This window comes from Dysidea avara, chromosome 6, assembly GCF_963678975.1.
Source record: "Dysidea avara chromosome 6, odDysAvar1.4, whole genome shotgun sequence".
Taxonomy (NCBI): domain Eukaryota; kingdom Metazoa; phylum Porifera; class Demospongiae; order Dictyoceratida; family Dysideidae; genus Dysidea; species Dysidea avara.
Window position 1 is genome coordinate 34,930,117 of NC_089277.1, and position 24,945 is coordinate 34,955,061.

The 24,945-nt window shown below is 38.7% G+C and overlaps 2 protein-coding genes across 3 annotated transcripts; both read left to right on the forward strand.

Annotated features, from left to right (window-relative positions):
• Nucleotides 1-10,349, forward strand: LOC136257836 (BUD13 homolog). Of its 2 annotated transcripts, none has more exons than XM_066051137.1 (11): nucleotides 1-167; nucleotides 3,664-3,868; nucleotides 4,077-4,278; nucleotides 5,097-5,189; nucleotides 5,255-5,344; nucleotides 7,341-7,418; nucleotides 7,465-7,511; nucleotides 7,841-7,951; nucleotides 8,861-9,098; nucleotides 9,790-10,001; nucleotides 10,053-10,349. In XM_066051137.1, the coding sequence occupies exons 2-11, from the start codon at nucleotides 3,685-3,687 to the stop codon at nucleotides 10,223-10,225; spliced, it is 1,428 nt and encodes a 475-aa protein (XP_065907209.1). In that variant the 5' UTR covers nucleotides 1-167; nucleotides 3,664-3,684; the 3' UTR covers nucleotides 10,226-10,349. The 2 variants fall into 2 exon arrangements, with proteins under 2 accessions (XP_065907209.1, XP_065907208.1); XM_066051136.1 differs by having other exon boundaries at nucleotides 55-167; nucleotides 3,674-3,868.
• A 95-nt stretch (nucleotides 10,350-10,444) lies between these two features.
• LOC136257834 (importin subunit alpha-7-like) lies at nucleotides 10,445-24,709 on the forward strand. Its single transcript, XM_066051133.1, has 13 exons — nucleotides 10,445-10,741; nucleotides 10,827-10,910; nucleotides 12,073-12,169; nucleotides 13,395-13,483; nucleotides 13,536-13,667; nucleotides 14,000-14,088; nucleotides 14,133-14,235; nucleotides 14,497-14,660; nucleotides 14,880-14,958; nucleotides 18,632-18,757; nucleotides 21,135-21,262; nucleotides 21,568-21,743; nucleotides 24,338-24,709. Exons 1-13 carry the CDS (start codon nucleotides 10,628-10,630, stop codon nucleotides 24,520-24,522), a joined length of 1,566 nt encoding a protein of 521 aa, XP_065907205.1. The 5' UTR covers nucleotides 10,445-10,627; the 3' UTR covers nucleotides 24,523-24,709.
• Nucleotides 24,710-24,945: the final 236 nt, after the last annotated feature.

A 24,945-nucleotide genomic window follows, 5' to 3' on the forward strand; every position in this document is an offset into this window, starting at 1 on the left:
ATAGCTGGAACATAGATAACAGACGTTCTGTTCTGGACGAGGCTCCGAAAACAGCTGTGTATGTATCACGTGATAACCATTCAATTGTGCTGCGCATTATTAAGGTGACTAAAGTAGAGCATTATTTAGAACACAACTTGGGGAGTGCGAAACATACGATTAATCAGGTGAGTGTTGTGTACATGTATATCAATGTTACGTTGTAAGTACTTTATTGATACCGGACATAGCTTGTACATGTATTAGAAAATTGTTCATTTGTCCTCAAGAGAAAAACAGATTCTGGCGCCGAATTGTAGCCAATAAAATAGGCTATCAGTGGTATAAATTGTGAGCGGTAAAGTATAGGGTACTAGGAGAAAGAATGGTCTAAACTCGCAATTTGAGAAAATGCTAAAAAAAATATTTGGCTGGGGTTTCCGGACACCAGTAAAGTAGGCGTACCTGGCATTGCTGTGAGAATCGCTGCACTCCACTGAGTGCTGTGGCCCAGCAGAGACTGATAGCGTTCTGTTTGGCTGGTTAGTTTGTTTATGGTAGTGATTTTTTTAGTATCAGAATTGCGTTATGCTGCTCCGGACCTTACAGTTGTCTTGCAACGCTTTTATGTTTCATCTACTGCCTGGAAATCTGTACCAGCCCTTACCTGAACACAGGAACAGCATATTTTAACAATGTGGCCCAGCGGATCCTTGCTGAAGGCTTCTCCAGACTGCTGGTTGTGTTGATTGCACATTCAAGTTGGGTAAAATGGGCTTGGAATGCAGTTGTACTATCTATAAACCATACAGCTGTATATCTGTTCACTGTATAGTGTGATTGACAATTTGTGGTGCATATGTTTTTTACACAAAATTATTCTACTTGCACAAGCTAATCTTGATGAATCTCATGAATCTATCAAGATAAAACTTTGGTATTTTATACAGTAGCACACATGTGGGATACTTAGGTACTCATAGCCTGATTATTTCTATTCCATCCTTCAATAGCGGATTATAAACAAAGTGTCCGGAATACGCAGCTGTCCGGAAACCCCCTTACTTACCTTATGTCTCGAAGTAGGATGTACAGCCTTGCGAATGACGTCCTGTTTAAGCCCGCTAAACTGACCATACAACTACCATAGATCCAACCCATCACAGTATAGTGTTTACAACCCCTTGGGGCTGCAGTGGCTGTATATCATTAGCACACTTGCAGGGACGACTTAGCACAGGAGTCTGGTTAATTGCAGTCACTCTTGACCCGTTGAAATTTGGCTTTGACCTTTGACTAAGAGAGCATTTTTCAATCCTTGATAGGTGACTTAGTGACGATATTTCAGTACTTTTCAATTGCGGGTTGGAAATTTTTACCCTTGACCATTGACTTGTCACAAATTTGGTGGCCTGTGACTTAGACTTTGACCATGGTCACAGATCTACCTACTGTACATTGTATGCCTGTGTGTCACCCCGTTGCTCCAATAGCTGCTGTACTACAATCTACAACTGCAGTCAAAGCTGATTTTCACCTTTGACCGTTGACTTGTTGAAAGATTGTCTTGACCACTGACCTCATTCCATTTATTTTCGCTATAGTTTCGTACACTACTACTTGGGAAGCTTTGACAGTGCTGAGAAAACAGCTTGACCATTGTCCTTTGTGTAAAATTGGTCTTGTTCCTTTGACCTACAGCTGTATCTCTTTGACCTGTCACTTTGACCGTGGTCACAGATTGTAGTACAGTGGCTATCGGAGTGACACCACTTATCAGTGCCAGGAGGGAGGTCAGGACTAGGAAGTGCATATCCCAACTTTGGAAGTGCATAAACAGTGGAATGGACTACTGGAATGGTGGAGTGGATTTTTTTAAAGTTCGATATCATTTTTTACATCCAAATAAGTACAACTCCTCCCATTAAGTAAGCAAATAAATAGCTCATTTAGCATACTTTTCCTCACCATAACACTTGTATGACTTATAATTCAATACTTTGTTACTTGTCTGAAACTAACTGTCTTAATGAAGGTTCAGTTCAGTGTGCAATGTGGCACTGCCACAATGAACTTCAGCTTAAATTTTGTTTTATGACACAATTGTGGAAAAGGCTCTTTGTAAACGCTTTAACAAGATAGTCCCGTTCACTTTACCCAAAAATTTTGCTTAGGCTCTAAATTAGTGGTAAACACCTCGTACAGGCTCTGCCTTCTGTGTTCACCCTCCAGTGCCTGACTGGTAAAGTTGAAATAAATATATGAATAGTTCATTACACATTGAGTGTACTTTAGAATGCATACATGTGATCAGCTAGCTAGCTAACTTTTTTATAATTTGGGAACAAGGGTTAAGTCAGGAGTCTTCTTGGTACTCTCAATAAGCTGCTATTGTGCATGTTCATAACTGACTTTACAGTACATTACATTAGTAAACTTTGTCTATGACGAGGTGAAGTATGCTAAAAGAGCTGACTTCAAGGGGGATCCTATTTATTTGCTTACTTAAGGAGAGGAGTTGCACTTATTTGGATGTAAAAACTGATATTGAACTTTAAAAAATTCCATTCCAGTATTCCACCATTCCAGTAGTCCATTCCACTGTATATACACTCCCCAAAACTTCTGTCAATTTCACCACAAAAATTAAAATTGTGGTTATTAGACTTAGTTGAAATGAATTTTGTTTTGTGAATACAACATCTCATAATGCCTTACGCATTTGAATTTCAATAACATGAATTTTCATCACCTAACCTTCTACTTCTTTTGTTCAGTGCACCCTTATCACAATAATATATACAAGTACCTGCACCAAAGTCTGTTTATTGGAAATAACTCCCATGCATTTCACATTGATGGTTGCACACAGCTTGATTATCATGACAATTCCAAGGCACACATGGGGAGAATCCCTAGTCAGCACAGGCCAAAATATATTCTAATATCTTCGATCATTGTCCTCCTCCGTTTTGGGATCTAGCTGGTGGTCACCATACCACCCCATCCTCCAACAATGTGATCACTATTGATACTGCTACCATCCTCAAGTTTATCTAAAATGACAGGAAACTCAACAGCCAGATGTTACTAGTGTAAGCAGTGCTTTATAAGGAAGTGTTGTGGCTGGTGAACTTTTGGAGTTGTGTTATTAAAATAAAATCACATGATGAAATCTGGCAGGTAGTGAAATCACTACAATACCTGCTTACACTGTTTACTACTCAATATTTATTTATTTACTTAAGACTTTACAGTCCAGCCTGTCTATAGTTGTTACAGAAAGTGTGTTTGAAAAGGTGGAGTAAGGAGAAAAAATCCATGACTGGACCTGAGCAGCCTCGAACCTGCAGCCATCCGATTAACGCTCAAATGTTTACAGGAGTCTACCAGGCAGTCAGGATGTGTTTTCCTTGTTATTTTCAAGTATATGTATCCATAGGAACCTTAGAGAGTGACTTTATTATCTCAAAGTACCCTAAGTGAAACCAAGTGGACAGTGTTTTATTTATTAAGACTTTACAGCATTTAGTGTGTGCTACCTACCAGAACTGTATCCTATGATATGAAGTGACATGAATACTGTATAGTACATGTTGGAATTTGTGTGACAATACATTCCTTTAAAAGTTGTACATGTAGTATACAATATTCCCATGTTGTGAGAAATGTGACTATTAACAGGTACCATTAGAACATGTTGAGATGACGTCCAAACAAGACTACCTCAAGAAGTACCTCTCAGGAGGAGGAGGAGGAGGGAAGGATAAAAAGAAAAGGAAGAAAGTGGAGAAGAAAAAGACTGTTGTTGTCTTAGATGATGATGCTAATTGGAAGAAATCTGTCCAATCAAGTGACGACAGTGAATCAGACACACCCATCATTGTTGGTGAGGACACAACGTTTACAACATGTGCTCTGTAATGTTACGTATCTTAGGTACAGTAAATTTATTAATTTAATTACTGGGACCAACAAAAATGTAAATACATACACCAAACAAACTCTTTTTCTAATGAGCTAGTCTACTATTATCAGACTCCACTCTGTATACTGTACTTGATATGATGTTTTGATGTTGTATTGTGTGACTGTAGAGTATCGTGATGAACAGAAGGAGATGGAAATGAAGGCAAAATGGCGGCCACTTGTCAAACAAGAAGTCAAAGAAGAACCCCCACCATCCTCCACTCAGGATTACAAGCCTGATATAGATAGTCACCATGGTAACAAGAAGAGTCACCGACATGATTCTGACTCTGATCTCAGTCCAGACAGAAACCAACACAAATCACATGAGTATGTTTTTGTGTCTGTGTGTATTTGTTGTCTGCACGTGTGTTTGTGTGTGGGTGTCTGTGTACATGTGTCTGTCTGTGTGTCGGTGTCTGTGTTTCTGTGTGTCTGTACGTGTGTGTGGTGTAGGTGTGTGTGTTTGACTGCGAGTCAGTGTTTTTAACACCATGTCAGTCAGCACCTCCTTGTGGTGGCCCCTGGGCAATGGCTATTTTCTGGCTATGCTGATGATAATAATTCATGAGGCTGGATTACTGTGTGCTAAGCCCAGGATGCCTGATGGTATCACTTGGGACACAGCAACCTTGTACGTTTGCGCTGTTTGCAGAGGTTTTTGCAAGCCTCCAGGGCTTAAATCTGCACTTAGGTTTGGTGGGCTTGTTACAATGTCAGGGTCACATACAACCTCCAATGGGTCCTCTGGTTTGTGTCTATGTGGCTGTGTCATGACCATTGCCAGTAAACCAGGTGTGCACCAGCACCACGTAACCCAATAACCAGGTAGCAAAGAAGAAGAGTATGCATGTGTGTGTGTGTGTGTGTGTGTGTGTGTGTGTGTGTGTGTGTGTGTGTGTGTGTGTGTGTGTGTGTGTGTGTGTGTGTGTGTGTGTGTGTGTGTGTGTGTGTGTGTGTGTGTGTGTGTGTGTGTGTGTGTGTGTGTGTGTGTGTAGCGCACTGTATAGCTAAATTCATGGTAATTTTCAGCTGTATGTCCTATTAGAGTGATCATATTGCTGTATACACTGTATATAAATATGTTCAGACCATCCATTGGTATTGTATGTATACGCACATATTGTTAGCATGTTTTGTGTTTGTAGTATAGATCACCAAACTAGACCACAAGGAAGAGGACATCGGCATGATTCAGATTCTGATCTTAGTCCTGAGAGAACTGGACACAAGTCACACAGGTATGAAGTGAAGTCTGACTAATACAAAGTGTGTATAATCTCTTTTGTACTGTCCATGTGTTTAGAAGTAGAGAAGACACAAAGGATAGACAGCAAGACAGAGGACATCGACATGATTCAGATTCTGATCTTAGTCCAGAAAGAGGTGGCCACAGGTTAGTAGTTAATGACAGGTCTACCATCCCTGTATTAACAGGTCTGCCATCCCTGTATTAACAGGTCGACCATCCCTGTATTAACAGGCCTACCATTCCTGTATTAACAGGTCTACCATCCCTGTATTAACAGGCCTACCATCTCTGTATTAACAGGCCTACCATTCCTGTATTAACAGGTCTACCATCCCTGTATTAACAGGCCTACCATTCCTGTATTAACAGGTCTACCATCCCTGTATTAACAGACCTTGTACTATATGTGCTGTCATAGTCCAGCGCCTAAGCCAAATATTCGTTCACTTTTTGATAAAAGCACCAATTTTTTTACAGGGTGTATGGAGCGTGCACTAAGTGTTTTAAGAAGGGGAGGCACGTAAAAAGTCTTCAGGAACACTCCTTTTTGCACCCTGACAAGAAAACTATTTGTTACTATTAAAAATCAATCATGTTTCTATCAAGTTAACTGCTGGGCCTAGTATCATAGTAGTACAAAGCATACAGCTGGAACATAATAGCCTATTAGTAATCTATAAAAAAACAAATAGTTTTCTCACCTAGGCAGTAAACAAAATCACTAAATTTCCATTTGCAGGGATTCTGTTAAAGTTTTGGACCTTCAATGCTGACGATTGTGTAGTACTATGTACAAGAATCATCCTGATGTGTATCGTTTCTTTATTAAAGGGGTATAACAAAGGTTATTTAATGCTAAAGTCACAGGTGAATATCTCAACAGAAAACCATGAACTACAGCAGTTCAATTATCAAGCACAGAGCTTGAACAAAAGGTCCCTTGTCCCTATACTGGGCACCATATGAAAGGTAATTAAATTTCTAGTTTAATGAAGGCAGTTGCAAGTTGTTTCAACATCTTGTTCTCAAGTTACAGTGCTTTCAATTCAGTGTAATATAGTATAAGCAAGAAAAGCACAAGGATGTGTCATAAGGTGCTTCTTAGTGCTCAAAATCTCACTTCATTGGAACCCAGCTCCTTTATGCTTATTTTGAGCATTATCACAGCACTAAGAAATACCTTAATATTCATCTGTGTACTTTTCTTGCTTATGCTATATTACACTGAATTGAAAGCGCTGTAACTTGAGAACAAGATGTTGAAACAACTTGCAACTGCCTTCATTAAACTAGAAATTTAATTACCTTTCATATGGTACCCAGTATAAGGACAAGGGACCTTTTGTTCAAGCTCTGTGCTTGATAATTGAACTGCTGTAGTTCATGGTTTTCTGTTGAGATATCCACCTGTGACTTTAGCATTAAATAACTTTTGTTATACCCCTTTAATAAAGAAACAATACACATCAAGATGATCCTTGTACATAGTACTACACAATCGTCAGCATTGAAGGTCCAAAACTTTAACAGAATCCCTGCAAATGGAAATTTAGTGATTTTGTTTACTGCCTAAGTAAGAAAACTATTTGTTTTTTATAGATTACTAATAGGCTAATATGTTCCAGCTGTATGCTTTGTACTACTATGATACTAGGCCCAGCAGTTAACTTGATAGAAACATGATTGATTTCTAATAGTAACAAATGGTTTTCTTGTCAGGGTGCAAAAAGGAGTGTTCCTGAGGACTTTTTACGTGCCTCCCCTTCTTAAAACACTTAGTGCACGTTCCATACACCCTGTAAAAAAATTGGTGCTTTTATCAACAAGTGAACGATTATGTCAATTTTAAGGGCTTATGTACTGCACTATCACACCTGTTGGGCAGACAGTCAATAGAAGATATTGTGAGGCAGGCTAATTTTTTTCCATGAAAAAGTATGATGACTCCTACTACATGGGGTGTATGTATACAATTACTTCTCTTACTTACCCTAATATAACAGTCACCCAATACATATACTTGCTCTACTAGCGGATCCCAATCATTCACTTTGTTTTGTACTTGCTCAGGGCAGGTCCCTAGGTAGAGCCATAGACAAGCTCTTTAACAACCTACATCTATTTCATCTGTTGTTATCAGAGTGAAGACAGAGGATGGTAGAAGACAAGAGGAACACAATTCAGATTCTGATCTTAGTCCAAAGAGACCAGCTCACCAGTTAGTATATTATATTACTGATAACTAATGTACTGATCTGTACTAGGAGAAGTGACTCTGACCCCAGTCCTCCCAGGAGACATCCAACTGATGGTATGGAAATTGTTACTGTAGATTAGTAGTGCAAAACATACACCTTGTATTGGCTATGTTTGAGAACTTGAAGTTTCAATAGAAGGGCCACTCACGTACGTATTTGACCAATGAAATAAGATCTTCCAAAGCTGTATTTGAAACCTACTAGAGGTGGTCAGTATAGGGAGGTGGTCTTTTAGAAAGGTGGAACTTTTGATGAACAAGATTTTGTGGTATGTGTGTACTGTGTATTACAGTCCTTGAAAAACTGAACTTGTAGCATGTTTGGTGGTTTATATTTTTGACAATAATTTGTAGTAAAGACGCATTCCCTTATCCTTCATCAGGTGGTAGGAGGAGGTCCAGTCCAGTTAGGAGGAGACATGATCAGGATAGAGTTAGTAGACCAACTGAAGTGATCACTAGTAACCATCACAAGAGATCAATAATGTCTACTGGTATAGTGTGTGTGTTTGTGTGTACTGTGTAGTGTGTGTCTGTGTAGTGTGTGTACTGTGTTAGTGTTTCCTCAAGCAAGAAACTTTACTCAGTCTACCCAGCTGTATATTGAGGACTAGGTGGTCTGGTGTCAACTGGGGAGCCCACCCAGCTGTAACCTCAATGGGTACCTGGTGTTTACTGGTGAAGCAAATGCCCAACTGTCCTTGTCTCATTTAATGATGTTGGGAACTTCAAGCTCCACAACCTCTCTGAGACCTGGACAGGTTACTATCCCTAGCTCCCCAGTAGGATTTGTCTGCACAAGATTTAGGTACCTGAGTGGTGTACAGGCATCCCAGTACTGGTTCGCTTGGCGGCAATGGCTGTGTTTTGCGCATGTACAGCTTGCTTTGCTGGGCAGCAATTGCTCTATTTTGCAGGGCTGCTGTAGGCTTTGCGTAAATCAACCAATGAAAGCCGAGCAGACACATGTACATTTCAAATCCAAATGAATCATCCTATTGACTGTATTTCATGTGATATCACTACAAAATGATTGTAACTGACAATCGTCTTGCAATTTACTGTACTTGTAGTTGCACGTTGGTATTGCCTACAATTTTTTAATGTGCCGCATGTGCATGCATGTGTGACTCTCTGTGTGCATGTGTGACTCTGCGCGCGCGCGTGTGTGTGTGTGTTGTGGCCTGTGTTGATTATTCAGCATAATAGTTGCATGCAGTTCGCGTTTGTATAGGAACTGAATCTTTAATATGGAGATGCTCTAATAGAACAGCCATTACATGTTAAAATTCTAGTAAAACATTCACTGATACTTGGGTAGTCTATTAGAACAGTTACCATGTCCCTAACAATACTACTTCATGTACTAACATTGTGTACATGTTACACTACACTTTCTCCAGGTGGTAGGGCAGGACTACAGACTAGTAAAGTATTGAGGGCAGAGAATGATGAGATGAGACAGAGGAGAGAGCAGGAGCTGAAGGATATGGACCCTTCCATGTTGGGCAAGGAAGCTGACACTGTGTATCGTGATAAACATGGTAGAAGAATTGACCCCAAGTTGGAGAAGTTAAAGAAGAAAGAAGAAGAGAAGAAAAAAGCTGAACAAGATGAACAGTTTTATGAGTGGGGAAGAGGGTAAGTAATTCATTCATAGTCTGGTAGGGATGGCAATTATAAATGATGGTATTACAGCATAGCTCACCTACTTTGGCATTGCACAATTATAGATAATGTGCTAAAGTAGTGACTTTCCCACTGAGCTATGCTATAATACCATCATTCATCTCTTATTTCACTACTTTTTTTTGCATAGATCCCTACTTTATTTTTAAACTGACAAATTTTAATACTAGTTTGTGTAGCTTTTATTTGTAGCACAGTGTAACTTGTGACTACTGTGTTAGAATATAATTGTATTAGAGCGACTGTTGTACTAGAGATCTCGAGTCAGCCAAGCAATTCTAAAATCCAACTCTGAAATAGATTTAGGCGGTGCACGTCAATTTTGGAGCAATCCCTACTTGAACAGTACTACCATATTGTTTGATAGTCAAATATTGGCTGATTGTTTTGTTAGAGTATTTTGCACTCTCCCCAACATAGTTTGGTGTAGCTATCACAGAATGACACCATTGCTTAAGCAATCTCTGACACAGTTAAACATGATGTGTCCCATTTCATGGTGGATTCTTGAATTGAGAAATCTAAAGTGTCAAGTTCTAAAGGCTTGCATTTCACAAATCAGGTTTCTGAACTCTTGGTGTACACACATGGAATGTATCAAAGCACAGATGTAGGCCTACTGTCATTACACTTTATCTTATAGGGTGGCACAAACTCGTATGGCTCATGACAAAGTTACTGATGATCTCCATGAGATGTCTAAACCTTTAGCACGTTATAAAGATGATGAGGACCTTGAGAACATGTTGAAAGCAAGAGACAGAGAAGATGACCCCATGTTGGAGTATATGAAGAAGAAGAAAGCTAAGAAAAATGTTGTGATTGACAGTCATGGCACAAGAAAGCCAAAGAAAGGTTATTATCACGATACCATCTATTGTCTTACCTGTAATAATGTCTCTTTAGAGAGGCCAACTTACAAGGGGTCATACCCGCCAAACAGGTTTGGTATCAAGCCTGGTTACAGATGGGATGGTATTGACCGGTCAAATGGGTTTGAACAGAGCAGATTTGCCAGAGAAGCCAATAAAGTTGCTATGGCAGAAGTTGCATACAAATGGAGTGTGGAGGACATGTAAAGTGTACCTGATGTAATTTGTACAAATAAATATATATCTACGTTTTGACACTCTTACAAGTATTTGTTGCATTTCATGTATTTGTACTGTTAGTTGCTCAAGTAACTGTGCACTTGTACAAGTATTTAGCTATAAACATAAGTAACACTTCCATCATAGATGATAATAATGATCTATGCTTCCATGAACCATGTGGTCTAATTTTTTTAGGCGCGGGCGCTTACATTGAGGCGACAAGCCCTTGTGCCTGTAGAAAATTTAAGTTCTGTGCCACGCTACTTGTGGTCGCACTCCAAGAAGGCGAAATACTCGTTTCAATCGCACGTATAACTTGCTGTGATTTATTGAACGAAGATGTAAGCTTAAAACCACGCGGAGAGCGAAGTGCGCGTCAAATAGAAAATGGCTAGCGGTGACCGGTGGAAGAGCTACAAAACAAAAGGCAACGTTGAGGAGGGACGGAGAAGACGTGAAGAGGAGGGATTACAACTGAGGAAGGCGAAACGTGAAGAAGAAGTTAGTTTAGTAATTGTGGTGGTGATTTTAGGCACACGTTATGTTGAGTGCCTGTAAAACTACATGTCTCGTGTTGTCATGTTAGATTTCGAAGAGAAGGAACATAAATGTTGATGTTGAAGATGCTACTGCCTCACTTCATGACAAGGCTGGCCAGGAGGGATCAAAGGTCAGCTGTTCTACATACACAATACAGTAGACCATTTTCATGCTCTGTTTCAAAAAAAATGATCAATTAGTGACATGCTTTACGAAGAACGACCATCACGAAGGTGGCTCTCACCACAAGCACTATAGTCTTTCTAGTTACTTTGCTGTACAGGTAGATTGTCACTCTGGATGAACCACTTGTAACTGTTCTATTTCTTGCTATAATTTATGTATACCACATCACATTTGTTCATCATCATGACGTGTTAAAAAATCACATGTTAGAATATTTATGACGGTGCATATGGTCTAGAGCTAAAGTTTTTGGTTGACCATTCCTTTGGATGAATGTAATCCAAACAAGTTGATGTTGTGCTACTTCTAAAAACCAGACACCCGGTACATGTAATTACTATCCCACACATCATGTTATTACTTATTGTAACTTTGTTACTTGCTTTATTTTTTTATCCTTACGTGCAGTACATTAATTGTTGTAATTCATCAATTATGTGCAACATCACTAAGGAAGCCTAACTTGAGCAAACCACTTTAAACCACAAATTACACACAGCATAGTTTGTCATTTTCATACACAAACAAATTCTCTACACAAAGCAGCTCTTATTTTCCAATCACATACAAAGTTGGCACACCCTCTTTCAACACGCCATTCCTGGCAGCCTGTTGCATTGTTTTTCATTGTTATACTCCTGTTACAAATGTAGACCAGGGCCTGAAATTATGTTTTGGAAATGGTCTGACAAATCCTATTATGTGTTTTGACATACTCACTCGAGTCAGTAGTACTCTACAAAAGGTGTTCAGACATTAGCCAGAAATGGTCGGAAAATGGCAGATGTCTGACTATAGTTTCAGGCTAGCCCCTACTGAACTGTTTCACCTGATTTCAGTTACCAGCCTCAAGTAAACATGACGGAAACGGAAAGTTAGTTTAGTTTTAATACAGTACGTAAACAGACTTTATTCATTGAATGAAGTTTATTTATTAAAGCTTGTTTGTTCATGTGGGTGTGGGACAGACATACTGACACATAGACACACAGGTTTTTGCCAAACCAATCTAAAGAACTATACATTTAAAAATTTATGAAGTTCTTGTGATCCTGTTGCATATTGTGTACTATTTGTTTATTGCTTCACATGATCACCTCCAATAGGTGCCCACCATACAGGAGTTGATCAATGACTTACTATCACCGCAACCATCTACTGTGTTGGCCTCTGCCACTTTCATCAGGAAGTTGTTAGCTAAGGGTGAGTGTGACTGATCGTAATACACTATACATTGCTACTGTATAATATTGAACATGTGTGGCAGGCACTGATTCTCTACACACATTGTGCACTTAAGATACATATGATATGCATACCGAAACGTATTCTAGCAAACACGTGATTCTTTGTTATGTTACAACGGTGATGAAATGTATTGTGGCTTACAGTATGTTGGGGATGCACACACACACACATGCACACGCACACACACACAAGCAAAGCCTTCAGCTGTCATGATAGGACGATTGCTCCTACCCAGTGAACCAGCACTGGGACACCTGTGCGCTATTCAGGTGCTAGGAACCAGTGCAGGCAAATCCTCCTGGGGGCAGGACTAGTAACCCACAGGAGGCTGTACCATGTCCCACAGGTGGAAGTGTAGGCACCCGAAGTCCCACCTGGACCTTCACCCGCTGTGTGAGACATGGATAGTTGGAATTTGCTTTCCCAGTTAATACCAGGTACCCATTGATGTTACAGCTGGGTGGGATGCTTCCATAATTGACACCAGGTCCCTATTTAAACAGCTGGGTAGACTGGAGTAATGTGAGTAAAGTTTCTTGCACAACAATGTTAACACTAATCGAGCAGGACCTTTCAATTACCAGGCCGATGCTCTAGCCACCTGGTTATGCTGCACACCTTCCTTCTCCGGGTCATGTGGCATTCCTAGGCAAACAGCAACAAAAGTGGAGAGTCGTGCCACCAATGCACACCTAGTTTACTGGCAGTAGTCATGGCACAGCTGCATGGAAACCAGAGGACTCATTGAACTCCAGCAGCAGCAAGCGCCCTGGCATTATGACAATGTCCACCAAGCTGTGCCTGTCCTAAGTACAGACTTTGGTATCCCCTGGGAGGCTTGCAAAACCTCCACAGGGGCACCAGGTTGGTATATACCAAGTGATACCATCAGACGGCATCCTGGGGTTGGTAAACAGTAACCCAATCTCGTGATCATTAACAGCTTAGTCAGCTAAAAGCCATGGCCCGTGGGTCACCTCATGGAGGTGCTGACCAACATGGTGTTATAAAATACCAACCCGATCTCCCCCCCCCCACACACACACACACACACACACGCACGCATACACATTTATAAACAGTAGACACATACATCAAAATGCACTTATATGTACACATTACATTTGCTGTATTTAGTCTATTGTATGCATCTATTAATTGTTTCCTGTTTCCTCCACAGAGAACCCTCCAATAGCAGAAGTGGTAGAGTCAGGAGTCATCCCATTATTTGTACAATTCCTGGGAAGGGATCACCAGTGTACTCTACAGGTAACTAGTATACTAATCCAGGATAGCATTGTTATACTATGGTGTGGTCTAGTTTGAGTCTTGTTGGGTACTCACCAACGTTGCCTCAGGCTCCTCGTTACATACTAAAGTGGTAGTTGATGCAGGAGCAGTACCATCACTCATAAGACTTCTCCATTCTCCGTTTGTAAATGTGCAAGAACAGGTTAGTGAATTGCTTGCTTGCTTACATATGATCTATACACCTGCATACAATAATGTGGATCTCTTAAAAGGATACCTTTGACTGCGCACACATTTTGAAATGTCAACTTCTGAAATCAGGACACTTGTCCATAATCTTTAGAGACCTGAAATATGCCTGTCTACTTTTTTTGAATTTGCACCAATATATTGATCCTCATAGTTACAACATACATACACTGTAGATAACTAACCAGTAAAGCTTGATAAGTGAATTAACCACTTTTGTAGCATGCAAAAAGTCTTCAGTTGTTATCCTTATAGTACCTACATGTTGTATCTTATTGTGTACAGGCAGTGTGGGCACTAGGTAACATTGCTGGTGACAATGTTCAGTTCAGAGAATTTGTACTGGAGAATGGAATACTAGATCCTCTGTTATTGTGAGTGATCATTAATAGGAATACAATGTTAGCTGTTATTGTAGGATATTCAAGAGCTCCAGTGCTAGTGGAGTATTAATGAAACATGCCACATGGACCTTGTCCAATCTGTGTAGAGGAAAGAACCCTCCTCTGAAATCTGAATATGTAAGAGTGTGTGTGTTTATGCGCAAGTGTGTGTGTTTATGCGCAAGTGTGTGTACATACTGTATTAATGGGGTGCTATCCATCCCTCACATAACATTCCTGTGAGACATTGTACAGCCTCCTACAAGGTAGTGTGGTCCTTCCCCAGGAAGATTAGCCTGTGTGCCTTAATTCATTTCTACATGTGTTCATGTTTTACAAAACACACATTTTGTTTAAGATACCCAGTCAGTAATTTTGTGGTTTGTTACTCTACTTTAGGCAGCAAGATGTTTACCAATCCTGTCACAATTATTATACCATGACAACCTCAATGTTATATCAGACACCTGCTGGTCATTGTCATTCCTTGCTGATGGGTCTAATAAACGTATTCAACAAGTCATCGACGCTGGAGTAGTAATGAGACTAGTGGAACTGTTAATGTGAGTGATTAGTGGATACTTGTATGTACTTGTTCTTCCCACCAATGTGGTTCTGTACTGGACCATGTCTTCAAGCTTATTATCTTCAGTACCAAAACTTCCAATAGTAAAATGTGCATGGATATTTTGAATTATACCTGTTCTTGTAGTAAATGTTCGGTCAGGTCCCTTTATTGAAATATAACACCTCATGATGACATATCACTTGTATATTGTTAGGCACCCGGTGAAGGATGTGGTCAGTCCAGCATTACGATGTATTGGTAATCTAGTAACTGGAGATGATGTACAAACACAGGTGAGAATCATAACTACTGGTGCTATACATTTCTGAATGTACATATATGTGACTATTCTATGTTGGTCACACAGAATGAATTACATGTTTTACAACAGTGGAACCTCAGTTATCCGAACCCGTGAAAAGTCCATATCTATGGAACTGTGTGTAAATAACCATAAGCAACATTGGAAAAATTATCATTTAGACTATGGCACGCATAGTATGCTTTGAAGTTAAGTCATTAAATCCAATAGATACCTGCTGGTATGTAGGTATCTAAACTGGTTAGATACCTGTCATGTGCTTTGCTGGATTCCAGTCACAACAGCCAACAGAAATCATCGCTAAGGCATACTGGATCATAAATATGATCATATATGCATATCCATCCAGGAAGCCTACCAGTGAGTTATTTTAACACTAATTTGATCAGGGAGCCATCATTACTGGCAGTGACACGCTGTAGTCTAAATCAGTTATTGTGCTAATCTACAGTATTTTCACTGTTTAGATACCTTCGGAATGGCACAATAATCACCGAGGGCGAAGCCCAAGGTGATTATTGTGCCATTTCTCAGTAGGAATTTATTCCTGGATTTGTGCAATAACCTATACATATTGTAATATTAGACTACCTAATAGAGCAATCGTTACGTACTCTAATAGAGCAGCCATTTCCATAGTTCTGGTAACCGGATAAGTGGGGTCTGGATAACTGAGGTACTGTACCTTTATTAAACCAGGCGAGCACCCACAGCCGGCCAAAGGCTGGCTGTGGGCATGCGCCTAGTTTACTGAAATTGTTTTCGTAAAAGTGTGTGTGTGTGTACAGTACAATACCTACCTATCTATGTTTGTCCGTACACACCCACATGAGCAAAATCGTTAATGGTAAAAGCAGCTTTTACGTAAGAAATAAAAGCTAAATGATGTCTGTATTAACTTATGCACTAGTAAACTTTGCTCTGAGGTGGTTTCTTTTCGGCGGTCTGAAATATGGGTGTGGCGACTCTCCTCAGACTTCGTGAATTACCTTCCCTTTGTGATTTACAGGCGTTTAACAATTGAGAAACAACAGTGCAGGCCTCATAGACTACCAGGAATAGCCTATCCGTTCGAGTTGGAAAGGGGGCGTATCCCCGACTTACACGGACGAAAATGAAGAGCAGCTTTGAGCTTTGTCGAGAGAATTTGTGGGAAAAACACCATAATCAAACTATAAGACTGTTTAGAAGATACTTCTGTGCATAATATGTTCTTGAAAGCAGTTTGGTTAACAAGCGCTTCCTTAGCAGTGAATAGCAACATAATTGAAGAATTACAAAAATTTCATGAATTACAAAATCCGATAATTACAATAAATTATGCATTATTGCATAACATAATAAAATAGCAATACATAGTTGGTAAATTTCAGATGAGTTAGCTAGCTGCATGGCACCTGGTTTTTAGAAATACCGTAAAGTCGGGTTGTTAAGCGCATGCACTTATAATTTTTGGAGAAAACTCTTTGTAAAAATCATACTATCTGTTAGACGCATACGCCTAATAAATAATTATGGTGAGTGTAACACGGAATCACTACATTGTAATAGAGTAGTTAATAGTTTGTGCCAGTCACCACACCAGTATGTAAAGATATTTGACTCCATTTCTTGGTGGAATCCAGAAATGAACAAGATTATCACTATCCAGATGGCTGATTTGCTGTATACATAGTGAAGATAGGCGTAAGCGCTTGAGGAGACATTAATTTTTCAGTACTTTCAGCTCTTGCTGTGTGTAGCTCTATCATCGCATTTTGCCATGTGTGCTTATCATCCATGGTTAATTACAATAAATGTGTATACGCTTAACAAATAATATGTGTTTAATAGATACATGCGCTTAACAAGCCGAGTCTACGGTAGCACAACATCAACTTGTTTTTCAGTGGTCAGAATGTGTGTATGCACTACAAATGGGACCATGGATATAATTGAATCTTAGTGGCCACCTGTTTATAAAGGCTATAACTTTAAAAATTCTTCAAGTAAAGAATGTGTGCACTACTAACCTGTCTAAAGCAGTCACCTGCCTATTAGATCAAGACATTTTGGTCCGAAGGTGATCAGATTAGACAGGTTCCATCCTATACATACAAGTAGCAGGAATTTTAGGGGTCAAAGAAAAACAGAAGTGAAACAGGGGAACAGCTAAATAGTGGTGAAGTTGCCAGTATGTATTACTAGTGTACATTAAATCCCTAAACTTCAGTCTATAATTAGGGGTTAAATGTCCACTAGTATATGTAGACAATTCCTTGTTTCGACACTTTTTAGCTATTTCCGTGTTTCACTACTTTTTTTTCCTGATCCCTAATCCAACTTAAAATTCCTAATTTTTCCTTCTATTTCTTTTTAATAACAGTTTTGACAAATGAACCCACGAATAATGCGTAGAAGAAAGATGGCACCAGGCATGCCATAATAGTAACAGAACGTTCACCCTAACAATCAGTTATGTAACGGAAAGGGAAGTGGCAATTACGCTTTGTTTTCAGCCATGTTCCACCCGTTACACAGAAGAACGCATCTCTGCAATCAACCACTTGCTACAAAAAATAACGTTATAGCCAACACAGCCATAGGGAAACTACATCATGCTATTGTAGATTGATGACACCTTGTGTTGAACTGGAACATAAAGGAGGACAAAGGCAGTTCCATGATGAGTGCGTTGTAAGTACTGCAGTTGGCGAAAAGCATCTCAGGACGAAGCAATGTTGAACAGTGAAGAAACAAGCCTGTAGCCTTTTCCATTGTCGAGTTATGCTTGGCTGGAGACGTCAGTTAGTCAGTCAGTAAGTCATACTTACTGTACAAATCGATCTTTCTGTTGCTGCTACTTTGTAGAGCTGTATCTCCTAAAATTATTGGCATACAGTCTATTACTTTGCCAGAGGGTACACTTGGCTATGTAGATTATAAATATTTAATAAACAGAAATTCGAAAATGCATGATTGTGTCGGGGTTTTGCAGATTTGGTCACTTATATAAGATAGTACTGTATATTAGGGATCATGAAGAACTGGACCTTTCCAACCAATAATATCACCCTAAAACCAGCCTCAATTTCTATTTATGACAGCTTGGCAGTATTGGTTAGGCACAGCTAAGCCCAAAAATGTCTTCAGACCAACCCCAAACCCTTCCAAAAAGTTTCTACAGAATTTTAACTTTTGTTCTAGGAAAAATAAATTACAGTCGTTTACTATAACGGTTGTAACTTACAAACGGAATGAGATACAGAGCTGAAATTTGAGCCGTCATGTTTGCCATGAATAGGGAAATCAATTGGTGGGTAAGTTTTCCTTGTATCTCATGTCTTTATTGCATAAAAATTGTGAAGAAAGATCGATCGCTTACAATTGCTTCGACATTACGGAAACAAATGCCCATACCTTGCGTGTCCTTAGGTCTACTGCAACAAAACAAAAAATTTCCAACTCCTCTTGAGTAGGCGAATAAGATGATATTCAGGTTTTAATTGTTAGTCCCTTTCTTCACTAAGAAAATAACGTTCAAAAAAATTACGGAATTTTTTCAATAATGGGCAAGTATTTCACCCATCAGATCCGGTCACGTATTGTATGATTCTTATTATGGTTTTTGGTTCACTATTCCACATGTTCTCCCTTGTTGTTAGGTAGTGTTAAATTGTTCAGTGTTGTCATCGTTGGAGTACTTGTGTAAGAGTAGTCATGAAGGAGTGAGGAAGGAAGCTTGTTGGACTATATCTAACATCGCTGCCGGCAACAAGGTCCAAATACAGGTGGGTGTGTTGTAGTGTGTGCTTACAACAATGTTACAGTTTAATATACATACAATGATACTCATAATCTATTCATAACTTTGCTAATATACACATAGTTTATATATGTGATAGAATTCAGGTAACCGTCAATCTACGCACAATAGTACTTTTATTTAAACAGAATGTTCTAATCTAAAACCAGTTACCCAGTAAATGTGACCGGCTAAGTAAAACCCAGCCGTGTTTGCACATTCGTCAAATTCCATTTTATTGCATCTCTGTAATCTATAGTAACAAAAGAGTGGACAGCCAAAGTTTCAGCCTTTTATGATGAATGGTCTTGGAGTTGGAACAGTGATAAACTCGAATTGTACAGCAACAAAATCGGAAATAAATTACAAGCACTTAGATAATAGATCATAACTCACAATTGAAACAAGCTACAAAGATGGGACTTGCTCAATCTGTGCACCATGAACTAGCAAGCCAATCAAGGTATATTGCTTTCCCTGTACTCCTCCGTGTTGACAAAGAAGAAGGCCATTCCAACTAAGAAATGACGATAGTGAACGTTGTTTTTCCACATCATAAATAAACACCCAAAACTCACGTATCCTTTGCTGTGCAAACACGAAAGAAAGATTTTCTTACTCTCCATAAACAGGCGAATCCAGTGGTACGTAGGTTTTATTAATTTGAGTCAGTGTGTATAAAAGTGTGCATAAAATTTTCATGTAACCCGCGTATTTCACCAGTGTGTTTCAATTCATCAATTACATTGCTATGCATAGCTAAGGAAGCATAACTCGAGCAAACCACTTCACAAAGTACACACAGAAGTATCTTCTTAACTGTTTTATAGTTTGTCTATCATGTTTTCATATGCAAATTCCTTCATGGCTGCTCTTAATTTTTATTCACATACAAAGGGGATATGCTTCCTTTAGATATGCCATTCCTGGTAGCTTACGAGGCCTGTAGTCGTTACTGTATACACTTGTAGGCTAGCCCCTACTGTTTCACCTGGTTTCAGTTACCGGCCACATACCCTTCAAGTAAACATGACAAAAACAGAAAGTTGGGCTTTAATACAATATGTAAACAACCTTTCTTTTTCGAACACAGAAGGATACCTTGGGCAAAAACTATACCTTTGTGGATTCACAAATTTATGAAGAACACAATGAGCCAATATTCAACTCTGTACGCCATTGTATCAGTAAGTTATGATGGTTAATGTAAGTGCCTGTAGATTATTTTCTCGATGGCTTCTGTACATGTCGATTTATTTGCTTGTCCGGCTGTCTAATGCTGTATTTCCCACACTACTCAACTCATGAAGCTGAAACTGAAGACAATCCATTCCTCTGTCCCTATAGACAACAGAAGCAAATTTTGAAAAATGTACAGATATTGACTGTTTCTAAAATTAGGTCACATATATGTATAGTTGAATGTGTACAGTACTATCTCAAGTTTTCGTAACATGTTTTTTTAACAAAACAATAATAGGTGTTGTATCTATGTTGTGCTCAAGATACCATAATGGAAATGCACAGTAGGGATATAACACTTCTTATTGCTTTACTGTGATTTAATATCATGCACTACTCCAGCTTGTTTCAGTACTTTTTATTGATATGCTATGGATTGAGTGCTATGGTCCCTACCTACTCTATTTGAAAAATTCTAATTTTTTGTGTACTGTACTTGTTAAGTTTTTGTAAAATAAAATTATTATGACTGGTGAACCCATGCATACCGCATCAAAAGAAAGTAATGACTCTACGCATCCCAGCTATCAATTATCATCTGAAAAGTGAAGTATCCATTACGCTTTGTTGTCAGCTTTGTTCAACCTGTTGCATAGCATTACTAATCAAGAACTGTTCAAAAAGCACCTCTGCAATCAAAGTAGCCACTATGAAAAATATGGATGATTTTTGTTTCAAAGGGAAACCAACGTGCACTACCACCAAATCGACACCTCTTGCTGTCAGCAAAGATGAATGAGTGGAACACATCCATGAAGAATGCATTGTACGTGCTGCGGTATGCCATAAGGCACTTGTCCTGCTGAAGTGGCATCAAACAGTGAAACAATCAAGCCTGTAGCCTTAGCCGTTATCAGGTTCCACTTGTCTGAAGGCATCAGTCAGTTTCTCAGTCAGTCAGTTAGAAAATTCTGTTTAATGATTTTTTTTTTTAAATTTCATAGCTACTTGTTGAGAGCATTGATCTGAAGGCTTGCTTGGGCTTAGTTTTACCTAACCAATACTGTTTCATCATCATCGGGGAAATGTGAGGCTGTTTTTTCATTGGCCACACCCAAACATTTGTGGTCCCTACTATACAGTACTATACTGTGTGATGATATCCTATCCTCCCCACACAGACGTTGATAGACAGTGGAGTAATTCCAGTGGTACTGGATATTATGAGTACTGCTGAGTTTAAGACTAGGAAGGAAGCAGTTTGGGCTGTGTGTAATGCCATCTCTGGTGGAACACCTGAACAAATCAAGTGAGTCTGGTTGTATAGTAGTTACTAGGATTGGTGCTTTATCCTAAACAGATATTCTAAAAATTGTTGGCTCTTGACAGCATGCACTTTTAAAACAACCTAGACAATTGTCATGCAAAATCTGAGGTGTCTTCGAATTTTTGCTGCATATAGAGGGAAAAACGATGATGGGTTTTCCGTGATGGATTTTAAACACTTTTTTTTAGTGGCATGTGTCACTTTAGGGGGTAACCCTACTAAAAGTACAACCATACTGTTTGATAATGTGTGTGTGTCATCCCATCCTTCATGTACTGGTGTTGTAGGTACCTGGTCAGACTGGGAGTGATTGGTCCACTGTGTGACATGTTGTTAGTCCAGTCCCCCAAGCTGGTCACTGTGGTACTGGAGTGTCTTGGTGTCATCCTTAAAGTTGGTAAACTAGAACAAGATCGATATCATGGTGTGAACCCTTTTGCTGTCAAAGTGGAGGAAGTTAATGGTAAGAAATAATTGTATTGTTTTGTATTTGTGTGATTGCATATTATTAATTTTGCTAATCACATATTACACATTTCTTGTTATTAACCATATATGGCTGATAAGTGTACATGGCCCAATGAGAGGCTCAACACGAGATAAAACTACACACTGGAAAAATCTGGCAAGTTAATGTCTCCTCGAGCACTTAGTCTCCCTTTACTATGTATACAACAAATCACCTTCTGGATTATGATATTCTTGTTCATCACAAAGGATTTCACCTACAGATGGGGACATACACTGACATGGTGACTACAAACTACTCTTACAACATAGTGATTCTGTGTTATACACACCTTAATTATATATTAGGCGCATACGCCTAACAAATAGTACAATGTTTACAAAAGTTTTCGGTAAACGCATGCAATTAACACTGTATACATACATTTGTGTATGGTGTATACAGCTGTAGTGGTATAGGAATTTTTGTGGACTTTTTGGTTACACGTCCTCTATGACAGTATGGCTCCATCCACATGAGATGTCACATGTTACTAGTCTAGCAACAGAAAAAATTTGCGCTCACCACACTAGTACTCTAATGGTACACAGCTATCCCTTGAGCAATAGCAGGGTTTGCTTTGTGTAAAGTGCATTATGTATTATATAGATGCATGTGTGTGGGTACATGCATTGTTTGCGTGCATGCATGTGTGTATAGTGTGTAGATCAGACTTGGGCCCATGCACTTTTCAGTATTGCACAGAAAATATGTGACCGGATCTGCTAAAACAGGACATAATCGCATTTCTTTCGAATTCTTGTTTATTAAATATTTATAATCTATGTAGTCAAGTGTACCCACTGGCAAAGTTTCAGCTTCATATGCCAATAACTCTGGGAGTTACAACCCTACAAGGTCGCAACAACAGAAAAATTGATTTGTACAGCAAGTATAGGGAAAATAAATTACAGGCGCTTACAAAAAACGGTTGTAACTTACCGAGGTACAGAGTTAAACTTTTCACCATCATGTTCGCCATGAACAGGGGAATGAATTACTGGGTAAGTTTTTCTTTTACTCGTCCTTTTTCACTCCATAAAAAGGCAAAAATCGTGAAGAAAAATTGATCGCGTACGATCGCTTCGATATTAAGTAAACAAATGCTCATAACTTACGTGTCCTTGAGTCTACTGAAACGAAACCAAGATTTTCCAACTCCTCTTGAGCAGGCGAATAAGATGGTATCCAGGATTTTATTGTTACTCCCTTCCTTCACTAAAACAGAGGTGTTAAAAAAATTTACGAAATTTTTCAATAATACGCAAGCATTTCACCCAATGTATTCAATGCTTTGTACTGTAAATTTAGGCTTGTGCGATTATGTCCCTTTTTCGCAGATCTGGTCACATATTTTAATCTGAGAGATGTGGGCTAAAAGATAAAAGATTATGTTTATTAGGTGTAATCGATAGAGCACAACACACACACACACACACACACACACACACACACACACACACACACACACACACACACACACACACACACACACACACACGCCTCCTGAACTAGCATGTTGCCTTAAAAGTACAAAAATAGTGATAATATGTGTAAAGATTAGAAGATGACATGTGTACAGAGTACATAGACATTAAGTGGTTGAGTCTAGGGCTCAAACGAATATTCTATTATTCGAATATTCGTTTCAAAGGAAATACGTAACATCAGTGTGTAAATACTTGGAATACTTGAGCCTACATAAGCATATCTATGACATAAATGATCAAATAATGTTGATTCTGAATTGTATTAAAGAAACATCTTGTACAACAGGATTATTGATATCTCGTCCATATACCAATTCTGAAAAAGAATATTCGAACATTCAGTAGTTGTGAATAAAGAATATTCAAATAGTAAAAACCGCTATTTGTTTGAGCCCTAGTTGAGTCACTAAGTATTAGAAATTGTATTTAAATACTTTAGAAAGTATTTGTATTTAAATACTTTAGAAAGTATTTGTATTTAAATACTGTCCTGACAAAAGTATTTGCAATTTTATTTGTATTTGGAAAGTTTCTAGCATTTGTAATACTATGCACTTGACTGCATACAAATCTGGCACACACAAAAGCTGTGTTGCTATTTTAGCCAACAGGGAACATTTAGTTTCCAAAACTTTAGTGGAACCTTCTCATGTGGTAAGCATGGTGACAGTAAATATTCTTCGACCATTGAAGTGATGTCACTGGGAGCAATAACACTATCTCGTCTATCAAATCACTGAATGTCATTTCTTGGTTGGTGGCTCTGATTTCTGATATTCAAATGACATCACTTGTGATCAAAGATTCAGTTAATTTTACATTCTTAATTTGGTCGAAGTAAAATTTGGTTGAAGTAATTGTAAGTATTTAAATACAATTGGAAAGTATTTAATTACAAATACATCCAGTTTCTAAAATACAATTACAAATACAATTACTCAAAATCTGTATACTCAAATTTGTATTTAAATACAAATACTCATGTGTTTGATCCCAAGTCTGGTAGTGTGCGTACGTGCTTGCATGCATGTGTGGATACCTTTATACTTCTCCATGTAGGGCTAGAAAAGATTGAAGCACTACAAAGTCATGTCAACGAGTCAATATACAAGTTAGCCTATAAACTGATTGACACACATTTTGATGTTGAGGATAATGATGAAAATGTCGTCCCAGACCAGTCCCACGAACAATACGTGTTTGCTCCTAAAGCTAACTTACCTCCTGGAGGATTTCAATTCTAGTAAATTACAATTGTAAATTTCTCTAAATCACAATATGTCTCTACACCATTATCTTTGTATATATATTATATCAAGCCCCTGCGGCTTCAATCTTGACGCTGTCAATTTTATTTATTTATTTTGCGCATTTGTTGTTTTGTATGATTGTTGTGTGTGAATTTTAATCATTAGTTACATTTTAAAATTACTTGGAAGAATTTGATAGTCCCTTATTTCAGTTGCTATCATTTTTGAATAGATCATAATAATCTCAGGGGCATTGAGGGGGAATTCCAAGGGTTTCAGGAACTCCCCTGTAAAATTTAGACTTCTGAGTTTACAGCAGGACCCTAACACCATTTAGTGTGGCATGACAAAATGAGTCAGTAACAGTGTATGGCATAGTACAGCAGTTTATAAAGCTTGCATTCATCTCTAAAGGTA

Coding starts and splice junctions, on each gene's coding strand:
- LOC136257836 (XM_066051137.1), top strand. CDS start 3,685: ATGACGTCCAAACAAGACTACCTCAAGAAGTACCTCTCAGGAGGAGGA. Junction 3,869..4,076: donor AGACACACCCATCATTGTTG/GTGAGGACACAA, acceptor GTGTGACTGTAG/AGTATCGTGATGAACAGAAG. Junction 5,345..7,340: donor CCAGAAAGAGGTGGCCACAG/GTTAGTAGTTAA, acceptor TGTTGTTATCAG/AGTGAAGACAGAGGATGGTA.
- LOC136257834 (XM_066051133.1), top strand. CDS start 10,628: ATGGCTAGCGGTGACCGGTGGAAGAGCTACAAAACAAAAGGCAACGTT. Junction 13,484..13,535: donor ATCACCAGTGTACTCTACAG/GTAACTAGTATA, acceptor GGTGTGGTCTAG/TTTGAGTCTTGTTGGGTACT. Junction 14,089..14,132: donor ATACTAGATCCTCTGTTATT/GTGAGTGATCAT, acceptor CTGTTATTGTAG/GATATTCAAGAGCTCCAGTG.